Here is an 11,541-nt window from a genome sequence, read left to right as displayed (position 1 = left end):
CATTAACGAGAGTTATAGCACATCCTCTCGTAACAGTTCTACTTCTGCGGAATCCACTTGACTGTCTAAAGTCTGTAGGTTCACAGGTTGCGAGGTCGATTATTAATGCCTTCAGTTCCAGACAGGTGAATCTATCGACGGTGGACATTCTTGACTCGATTACAACGCACTCAACGGTACAAGTTTGTTTTAAAATGGCGGCGGAAGCGTCAAAACAGGTATGAAATGTTAACGATACTGGATAAACTTGTGAAATGTCTCTGTTTAATTAGCAGCGGAGAAGCGGTTCTACTTCTGTAGTGATGCAGTGAGAGAGAGAGAAAAAAAATGTCTCTCGCATTTGAACTTCATTTGGCTGCATTTGAGGAAGCACTGCAAAAATCATCGAGTTGGCGTCCGCAGCAAGTGCACTTTACCAAGTGTGGTTTTTGTGGCGTTTCTTGTTTACGGTCTCTTGTCCCCTGAGCTGAATGTATGTGTTTTTCCCGACAAATTGGCTCACACTGGTGCTGTCTGTGTGCTCTAAGCTGCGTTGAGGAGAACGGGAGGTAGGGTGGTGCAGCAGCAGTCACCGCATCATCATGCACCGCTCCAGCCGGCGGCTACCTGCCACTCACCTGTAGCGTCAACCGGCAACATGGCGAACACGAGCCACTGTACCCAGGACCGCAGAGACAGCCGCTGTGGTAGGTAACCATGATGTGATGTATGTATCACTGTTTACATACGTAGCTACCACATGAACTCTGACCTGATACTGTATACACTGCCCCTGGTAACATTACAAGTCACGCCAAACTGCGTTTAAAAATGTTTTGGGTTAAATACGGCCTCGAAAGTTGTACATTAACACAGTTGATAAACCATGACGTAGCATTTTGTGATTTATTTAAGCCAGTCTTTTATTCGGCATACATTTTAATATGCCAAATATCTGTTATCTGAGATTAAATTTAAACTTTTAATAACATAGTTAAGAATATGTTGTGAATTGTCTAAGAACAGTCATTAATTCAGCCAGAAAATTGTATTCATTTTGGCATACATTTAAAGTTTACACCTTATAACCCTAAAGTTATGAAACAATGACTCTTTAGCTTTCTTTGAATTATTAAAGCAAGTCTTAATTTCGGCAAATAAAAACCAATACAAAAACCAAGCACTGCTCAAATACAGTGTCACCTTGTATCCACTAGGACTTCATTGTCTGCGTATCATCCTCCTGCAAGATTTACTCCTAGACTGTTTCTAGGAAGTAGTTCTGTACATAGAAAATGTAGATATTTAATTTTTGATGTGTCAAAAATTAAATAAAAATTACAAAAATGCAGCTCAATTGAAAAGAGTCATGTATGCTGGGGGGATAAAACGTGGACTTATCAAATAGTTTTTCATGTCATTCATGTGTCCTGTATTATACGAATCACACCGTGCATTTCAATCTTTGATTTAAGAAGTGCCACGTTGGTATTGTCCTAACCCAAACTGAGAAACACTTTTTTTTTAGAAAACCACTTAAGCATTTTTTTTACATTTTAGAATTTTTAATGGTTTTATTTTAACCTAGGTGTACCCTAAGTTGAAAGAGATTCTAGTGATAATAATATCAAGACTTGCAGAACAAGACTGGTGTGTGTACTCAACTGGGTGTTTCAATGAAACAGACAATAACAGCCACCTTTGCTTTATGACTTACTAAAACAAGAACATACATGTCTATGCTGGTGTGTCCCTCACAGTTCACTGCTTATGCATTTAAAGGTTGAGTGACATTGCATTTATATTTTAAATATAGATTTCAAACCATGCCCTTTTACTGCAGCATGTGGTACTAATATTAATGACTGTTTGTACAGATTGACCTCTGGTTGTAGATTAATTCCACAGTGGCACAGGACCAACCTGTTGCCATGTTTTGTGACAAAGTCTACCAGGCTCACATGACAACCTGCAGGTCAGGGTTTAGAGCTTGGCTAAGAATCTGGCTTTGTGTATATAAACCATTTGGAAAACATTAGGCCCAGCTGACGTTATTTATTCATTTATTTGTGTGTGTGTGTGTGTGCGTGTGTGCGTGTGCGTGCCTCATGCAAAGCATTTCATGTTAAAGAACAAAACACCTCTACATACATGTACAACATCTGTGATTGGGCGCCATCCGGGTGGTGCTGGTGCATTGGATGTAACCCATGCCTTTGGGAGATCTGGGTTTGATTCCCACGGTTATACATCAACCAGTGTCTGATGTACCAACCTGAGCAAGAGACTTAACCCCAAGTTGCTCCAGAGGTGTGCAACCTCTGCTATAAGGCAATTGTAAGTCACTTTGGATAAAAGTGTCAGCTAAATGACATGTAAAGTAATATCTTAAGTTATGGGGATTCATGAAATTCTCAGTGTGAAACCGTAGGGGTACAAATGGCTCTGTCCATGAGTGTCAGATGCCTAATGAATGCTGCCCGAGAGCCTGACACACTAGCTTTAGCTGTAGCTTTAGCTTCCCAGCTGGTGTTGAAGCACGATGTGGCTACTGGGGCCCCTGTTCACATTACAGTACAGACTCCAGTTACAGCCTGGCTACTCTGGGATTAGTTTTCATCTCTACAGGCTTCCACACACATCCTTTCTGATTCCTGCTCAATCAGAAGAAACCTTAAAATGCTGTAAACTAAGAATGCTTTCAAAAATATAAATGCCCGTTTATTTTTTTTATCAATTTGAAAAATGCAAAGAGTGATTGGACAAAAGAAAAATCTAAATCACATCAATGTTTGGCGTTGCTACCCCTTGCCTTCAAACCAACATCAATTATTCATTGGTATACTTGCAAAAAGTCGGGCAACGTTGTGGATCACAGACTCAGTCGTTGGCCTAGGAAACTTAGTGCAGCAGAGGAAACACACCAAGCTTATTTCCCTTTTGAAATTGGAAGATGTCCAGCAGTGACATCAGCTCAGAAGTGGCAGAAACCAGTAGGACCCCGGTACACCCATCTACTGTCCGGAGAAGTCTGGCCAGAAGTGGTCTAAACTATGTTTTCATGTGTAGTTGAGTCGCTTGGCCTTGTTTCCATGTCGGTTCCATAAGAATTTACACTGGTTTGATGGCAAAGGACAGTAATACCAAACACTGATGTTATTTAGATTTTTCTTTTGTCCACACAATTTGAATTTTGTAAACTGATTAAAAAAGACAATTCAATTTTATTTATAGTATCAATTCATAACAAAAGTTATCTCAAGACGCTTTACAGATCAGCTCTAGACCACACTCCAGAATTTACAAGGACCCAACAGTTCTAGTAGTTTCCTATCTACAATCTTTCTCTGCATTCTGTATATGTTATTTAGAAAGTACAATAAGTGTGTTTACTTGATAAAGCACATTTATTTAGGAGTAACCACCATTTAAGCAAAAAAAAATCTGAAACAGTAAAGAGTTTATATGTCAGTTGTAACTCAGAGGTGCCCTTGTATTACCTAATATTGCAGGTATCACCTGGTGTTGTGCTTATTTGGTGCAGACAATATTACCAAACAAATCAGCTATTCCTCAAAGGATTACAAACTTGATAGTCAGATGGTGAATCCCCCTGGTCCCGCTTTACCCAGTTGGTATTTTGCCTTGATCACAATTCCCCCCCAGAGTGTGGTGGTTAGAAACACCCCATGCCACCTGTGTTAATAAAAGCAGAGTAAAATCACTAAAAGATATTGTTGATTTATTCTTTTTTGAAAAACAAGAGAGAAAGGTAAGTTGATTTCCTTTTGGCACCCCACAGTTTAGGGAGTCTTGGCACACATTGGCAACGCTAGAAATAGTTCATTTATTAATTAAGCTGAGCTTTCACAATCCTAGAACTTCTACTCAGGGCTGCTTAAGTGGAGGAAAATATCTAATTGTGAATGTTTTGACTAATCTTGTGATATGATTCATGAGGATGATTGTATCATTATTTAATTTAAAAATAATAATATAATATATTATTATAATATTTTTTTGGAGAGGATCTGTAGGCCAGGGCCTCTTTACAGCATCACAATACTTTATTAAAAATGGTTTGACACATATTTGGCCTTTTATCAAGTATTTTGATAAAATTGCAATTAATTTTGCAGCCCTACTTTTACTTCTTTTGGTTAATAAAATACTGGTCAGGGAATATTGATCTGGGACTATATTGGGTGGAAGCAGACGGATTTGGGACTGTATTGGGGGGAAGCACAGCCGAAGCACGGCTACATGGCGCCGAGACGTCACGCAGCAACTCTGTGTGAGTACAGGTCTAAAATGTAAAACCTAAAAATCAAACTAATGGAATCGGATATTCTTTTTAAAGGTGTGTCTGGAGAGGCCACAGTGGAGAATGGCTGTGTAGTGACAGACCCGACTCCCTCTGACCTGCACAATCATACCAGCCACCCCGGCCATGAAGCCAGCATGAACCCCTACAGCCAGCCCGTTCTGCCCAGCTACAAGCCATCCTGCTCCTCTACCCCCATCTACTACTGCAGCCCCCAGAAGAGCTACTCCGACCGGAACCAGGACAGCAGCAGCTTGACGTCCCAGGACTCGGGCATCCCAACTCTGGAGATCAACCCTCCTGAGCCCATCCACCACGGCCACCAACGCCCAGGCGACAGAGGCCTCGTCCCGGACTCCAGTCACTACTCTCCTGCCACTTTGAGTCTGGATGAAGATCCCTCTAATGGCAACGCCATCCGCAAGTCCTCCACTTTCCCACGCAGCGGGTACGACTCCATACGGCTCTTCAGCCCCGCCCTCAGATCGTCTGCTACCACAGGGATGGGCCTGGGGGGCGGAGCTTTAAACCGCAGCGATGACATCTCTGTGTGCAGCGTGTCCAGCATGAGCACCGAGCTGTCGGCCTCCAACGAAGACATCTTGGATTTCACGGTCACGTCGAACTCCAGCGCCATTGTGAACTTGGAGACGGACGACAGTGGCGGCACTCATTTCTCAGACGTGACGTTGTCATCTTCGTCGTCGCCCGGAAACTCCAGACACTTCTGGAGTCCGGGGTCTGATGACACGCAACAGGAAGAGGATGGCAGGCAAAAGAAGCTGGGACCTCTAGCAATTTTATTCAACAGGTATGTTCAGAATGTCTTTAAAGGATGACTTTTATTGCAATTAGGCCGTTTTTTTTTAGTTTTAGCGTTTCAAACTTACTCCACACACTGCAGAGGTTTGTTAAAATAGCTCTCAGTCATGTATGGGAATTTATTTTCATTCTTAACAAAAAAAATCTTAAATGACCCTTCCATTGAGTCATACACACAAATATTTATAGTTTCTTACGTATCTACCGTTTCTAGCTATGACAAAAGTAATTGTTAGGGACAGCCCTGTCTTGCATTTGCATTGTTTAAATGCCTTTATATCTATCTTCACATTTCATCATTTGGATACAACAAGAAATAAGCATAGATTATCCTTCAAGTTTCAGTAGCCAAAAAAAGTATTGTGGTCAGCATCAGCAAGATAATTATACTATATGTACTTCCTCTCATCCCAGAGTCTTTGTCCAAGGCATAATTACGTGCTTGAAGAAGAAGGCATACCTTAAACTTGCTTTAAAGACCTTGCTTAGCCAAGACATCCCTCACCCCTCCCACCACTCGTGCAGATTGTAGCACATCGAGAATGTGACCCTCTTTACAACAGAATGCTGCATATTCTTGCTCCAGTATCACTCTTGTGAACTTCTCGCTAAGAAGTTTTCTTGAACAAAGGACAGGAAGACTAATAACTGAGACCAACACATGAACGCACCAGTGAAACCTGATGAGAAATTGACAAGAAAAAAGGAGGGGAAAAATAAGAATAATAGCTTGGCCTTTATACATTAGGGATTGCCCTTTAGGGCTGGGCTATATATTTATTAAATATACAGGGTATATGAGGCTATATATCCTCTTGAATTTTGGATATTGTTGTGTTGTCTTTTCCTGGTTTTAGAGACTGCATGACAGTAAAGTAATGTACTTTTCTGAGCTTACCAGACCCACTCGGTCATTTGTGTCTGCATTACTGATGATTATTTATCAAACATCTCACTGTGTTAATATTTAGTTAAAGCACCAATAGTCAACCCTACAATATTGCTGCAGTATCGATATCGAGGTATTTGGTAAAAAAAGTTTGATATTTGATTTTCCCCATAAAAGATTTACCCCAAACCCCCCCCCCCCCCCCCCCCTCGCCATGTTGGCTGAGGACGTTCCTCAGTGCAGTGCCGAGTCATACAGAGCCAATCAAATATCACAATAATTTGGACCAAAATATGTTTATCAATATTGTCACATAATATTTAAACATTTTTTTTGATAAATAACAATCAGTAATGTGAATATAATGACTAAGTGGGTAAAGGCAAATGATACAACACCTAGAATAGTCTCTTAAGTTCAGGAAATGACAACACTTGACTTTAATAAAGCCTTTTAGAACAGGAAAACACTTAAGCAATATTAAGATATTAAAAATCGAAGACAATATCTAGTCTTGTATCACGATATCGATAAAATATTGCTATATTGCCCAACCTGCATTGTAGCACTACACAATTTGCTTAGCAGATCCTGATTGGCCCCCTTCATCATTCTAGGGGACCAGACTGCTGCTCTGTTTGATAAGGGGACATTGTCATGCTGTTGCATGTAGTGCTACTTCTCCATTCTGTAGCTGTGGTGTTCCCTTCTCTTGAATAGCTACATGTACTGTATATTGCAGACAAAGCAATATAGTGCTGCGCCTTCACATCATCCTGTCTAATACTTTTGTGTTTTGGCCAGCTCTGGCCCAGCCATTGGCCACCCAGTGATTTAAAACACATCTACCAATAGGGTGTAACCACACTTGAATGAATTAGTCTTTCTTAGATTCTCCACTTGGTATCTTTAGTCTTTCCAAATTGTGTGTGGTGAAACTGTTAAGTCATTTAATGGATGAGACAACTATATTCTGTCAAAATAATATAAAGGGTTACAAAGAACATTAATAAATTTAGAGAAATTGGAAAGAAAAGTAAGCTCACCTAAAAGCAATCAACCAGGAGAGCAGAGCAGCGCATCAAGCTACTAGATCATAAGCCAAACTATTAAAAGTGATCAAACAAATCCAGAACAACTTGCAAGTTGCCATAAGATCCGTCATTAACAGTTTCCATTTACCGTGAAAGACTCTTCCTAGTATTAATTAGCAGCAGTTAATGCGCTTTGTTCTGGCTGTTGTGATGATGAATGTTGAGGACTGATGACTTTATAGTACCACCTATGAGTATTTCAAAATTGTATTGAAAATTCAGCGAAGTCAGTTTGAAGTTCCTCGAAGTGGTTCTAAAGTTGGTTTCACACTCACTGGCCTTGATCACGTCACATGTAGCCAATAATCACCCAGCAGGCCTTCCACTTCCTCCCACTGCTTTGCCACATTCCACTTTCTGTTGAGGCCCAGAGTTGCTTTGAATGAACAGTGAAGGAGCTTACACGGCAGTGTGTTTGTGCGTGTGTGTGTGCGTGTGTGTGTGTGTGTGCGCGTGTGTGTGCGTGCCTAACCACATATAGTACTGTATTGCAGAGCTGGATGGTAAAATGTTTACAGAAAACCAAACTATAGGATTCAATTATTACATATTACTCTCATAAATAAATACAATTTATAAAATGAGTAATATTTAATTGCATGCAGCAGTATCGGGGCACATAATGACGACCAGTCTGGGCACACTAGGAGTGTGACTCTATAGATTGCAATGTCAGTTTGTTGTTTCAACACTTGACCCAGATTGAAATATGCATTGAACAACAATATAATGTTTTTTTATCGCCATTGCAATATCAACTGGTGCAATAAACGCATTGCAAAAGGCTGGGACATATCGCTAAAGACACTCAGATTTTGTGTTGGGGAAAGAGAGTATCAGTAGGAAACTTTTATGTTCAGTGATTTTCTTTCATTTGTTTTATATTTAAAAAGCATTTTTTTGTATTTTAGCAGAATACTGAAAGCAGCAGAACGGAACTGAAGACACTTTAATATCTGTTCATTTTTTAAATGCTGGATTCTTTTTTCGGGGGCGGCATTTTAGGCCTTTATTTGTATAAGACAGCTGAAGACATGAAAGGGGAAAGAGCGGGAGAATGACATTCAGCAAAGGGCCGCAGGTCGGAGTCAAACCCTGGCCCCCTGTGTCAAGGAGTGAACCTCTATCTGTCTATCTATACCAGGTGAACTAACCAGGCGCCCAATGTCTGTTTATCGCAAGTAATATTGTTATAGCTATATTTGACATTACCCCAGCCCTAATACATATATCTATTATGCCCAAAGCATGAATGCTAATAACTTTGGGGATCCTCAGAATTTTCTTTTGCTGCCACCAGAAGGTTGAAGTTTGACTTTGTCCAATATCTTAATTTTCTAACCAAATACTTGCAAAACTAATATTAGTCTTCAGCTGGACTGTGTTTTAGTGCTAATGAGCGAATGCTACCATGCTAAAATGCTAAACAAAGATGGTGAACATTATACCTGCTAGAAATGAGCATGTTAACATTGTCAGTTTGAGTACAGCCTTACTGACCCTCTTGTATGTTTCCTCTGCATCTGATTTTAAATAAACAAACTACATTTAGTGTCCTACATCATGTGTTCAATAGCAGTACCTGCCTTTTCCATTCTGCCCACTTTTCTCTGTTATCCCTCTTACCTCACTTGGAGAAGTTACTCATTCCTTCAGTGCCCTTCAGACTCCTTCTCCTCACACCCATTCCTCCCCTCCCATTTGTTACGTCAGGCCTCTTTGCCTGTTCCTCCACAATCTCACTCTGCCTGAACATAGGGGCTGTGTGGGACTTTTTTCCTCCCTGTAACTGAAACTATGGAAGGTATGAGCCTGTATCTTGACTAAAGGAGAGCTTCGGTTTTTGCTCACCTTTTATTTACTTCTTTCTTCTCTGAGTGCTCAGCCTCCAGGTGCATTTTTTTGTTTTTTGGGTGAGGAAAATTTTAATTCAGTGTTTTGTGGCTGACGGAGCAGGATGGCAACCCCATCACTTCTTCTGTACATCGACAGGTAGGATAACAGCAGATGACATAAAAGTGTGTTTCAGGGTTGAGGTTTCTTCACCACGGTGGCGTGTAGTTGTTCATTTCTCTCTGTGTTTTGTATGAAAGCAAGCAACGAATATGTGATCAGAAGTTAATGTGGCTTCTAAATGAGATAGTTCTGTTGGACTAAAAGCACCCTGGTCTCTGGGTTGAGTGTTTGACTGTTATGGAAAAAGAGCCCTATAAAGAGTCCTATACACTGTTCTGTTTTTCTGGAAAATCTTACTGTATTTCTTCCTCTTCTTGTACAAGCCTGTTTGCTATTTCCACGCCAGGTGTGCACATAGGGTAACCATAGGGACACCTTATTACCTAATTTGCACACACCAAGACTGAACACTGTGTGTTGAATTCTAAAATTCCTTGGAGACGTAAAACAAGTGCTTTGCAATGCTTTCCGCTCGAGTTCAACAAACAAACAAACAAGCACCGCTGCCTTTTTCTTGCCGATCCACTTGAGCACTCGACCATAGCCGCAACCATTCAGCTGTCACGCTGAGGCATACTGGGCCTGGACCAAATGCAAATCATGTTCCTGATTTGTGAACATTTGTTTGGCGGCATAAACATGGCACAGAAAGCTGATGTATGAAGTACTGAAAGCTGAGTCTTTGCTTTGTAATGGTGGCACTCTGTTGTTTGAAGGCGGCTCACAGGTTTAATGAAGTTCACCACTCCCCATAGTTCAAGGCCTGCTTGCATTTTATTTCTTCCACTTCTCACAGTTAAACCCTGCTTTGCTGATGCTGATATGCTTGGATGATATGAAGTTCAATTTTTATTGCACACTTCGCTATTGACCTTGGAAATAATTCACTTTCGACCAGAAGGTCCAAAGTCTTCGTACAATGGTTCAGGCTTTTTCCAGAGCTTTCAACCGTGTCTAGTGGTCTTCTTTGGAAGATGGAGATGGTTAATCCCATAACATAAGTATCCATACATAAGAGCATGGGTCATGAACGTATCTCAACACCTATGAAGCCCCTTGAGAAGTGCAGTTTAAAACTCTGATAAATGCTAATAAGTGGACCTTGAGTTAAGATTTCTCTTGTTAATTTATTGGTGATCTCTTCTTCCTTCTGTCATCCTCTCTTTAGATGACATTTTCGGATCCAATTGATTCTCCCATTGCTTCTTTGTGAACCGAAATTTGTAAAGCCTTCGTTTTTAGAGTGAGTTTACTTTGGTTGCAACAGATATTCTCGTATTCAGATGTTGACTTCCAAATCAGCTCAACCAGTGGTGTAAAATGTTGCTCTGCAAGTGTCTAATCCCTTATGTCCTGCAGCATTTGTCTGTTATCTTTCTAAGAAAAAAACATTGTTACAAAGCTGCGAGATTCCGTTTGGTTTCTAATGTGTGCAGTTCTAAAAAACTACTTGAATAAGATAAGCCTTAATGTCACTGATAGAACACTGTCACTACATGTTGCACAGTGCTCACACTGTAACATAGCTTAAATATCTGTTATTCAAACTTCTTCCTTAAAGCCTTGAGTCATGCATAATGAAGAAATACAATCCACTTCTTGCATTATCTTTGTGTAATGCAGTATCGGTTAGCAGAGTGGAAATATGCAGCACTGATTTGAAACGTGCCAAGAGTGAGTTATCACTGAAGGCGGAGAGTAAATAAAGGTAAAGGAGATGTGCAGGCTCACACAGCCACGGGCCCGTTGACCGTGAATAACCTTTGGTGGAATTCAGATTTGGTCAAGGTTATTGTGGGACAGAAAAGACGAGGTTGTTGGCCACAGGGTTTTGTGGGAAACTTGACACATTACAGATAAACCGATGTGCTCACATACAGTAGTGGAATGTGGTTAATGTACATTTGTGGTTAGTCATCATTGTTGATCAGGATTATTGACTTTGACCCTCACACTGGAACGGGAGCCATTGGTTAATCCGCTTGTGTTTTTGGATAACTCGCAGCTAGATTATTTATTACTCCTGGTACTCCTGGCTTACTTAGGGCTGTTTTTCAAAAATTCAAAATAAGAGATATTATTGTTTACAATTTTTTTTTTTATTATTGAATATTTAGAAGATTTATTTATTGTGTTATTGACAACAATAATGCTCTGCATCTCTTGTGGCTTTAGCATTAATGCCCAATAATTGATTGATATCTCAGGTTTCAATACAAAATAAAGGCTAAAAACTTTTCAAAGGGGGGAAAAAATACAAACGGTTATTTTAGGAGTGATTGTATCTCTTTGTACGTTTTCTTTATTGTTTTGTAGCCATTTGTTCTGTGATGCTTGTTTATGACTACAAGTCTTTCTGGGCCCCGAGTGCATCCAGTCACCTGCAGTTTCACTGTGGCCCAGCTGCCAAAATGGTTACACAGCCTGGTGCTGTTCCTGTGGGATTGGTGCTGATTGTTCTGTAATGGGCGGTGGGG

General features: G+C 40.5%; 1 protein-coding gene across 2 annotated transcripts in view; it reads left to right on the top strand.

Annotated features, from left to right (window-relative positions):
• The first annotated feature begins 116 nt into the window (after nucleotides 1-116).
• tbc1d14 (TBC1 domain family, member 14) overlaps nucleotides 117-11,541 on the top strand; it is a 36,521-nt gene continuing 25,096 nt past the window's right edge. Inside the window, exons 1-3 of one of the 2 annotated variants that reach the window (XM_034856731.1) lie at nucleotides 117-218; nucleotides 528-686; nucleotides 4,340-5,114. In XM_034856731.1, the coding sequence (XP_034712622.1) occupies nucleotides 638-686; nucleotides 4,340-5,114 (824 nt within the window). In that variant the 5' untranslated portion in view covers nucleotides 117-218; nucleotides 528-637. Of the gene's footprint in view, nucleotides 219-527; nucleotides 687-4,339; nucleotides 5,115-8,831; nucleotides 9,101-11,541 lie in introns of those variants that run through there. The other variant, XM_034856732.1, reaches the window with a different exon arrangement.

The sequence above is a fragment of the Etheostoma cragini genome, chromosome 19 (assembly GCF_013103735.1).
Source record: "Etheostoma cragini isolate CJK2018 chromosome 19, CSU_Ecrag_1.0, whole genome shotgun sequence".
NCBI classification, from domain to species: Eukaryota; Metazoa; Chordata; class Actinopteri; order Perciformes; family Percidae; genus Etheostoma; species Etheostoma cragini.
The sequence above is the reverse complement of the archived record's forward strand: the minus strand, read 5'-3'. Positions and strand labels throughout refer to the sequence as shown.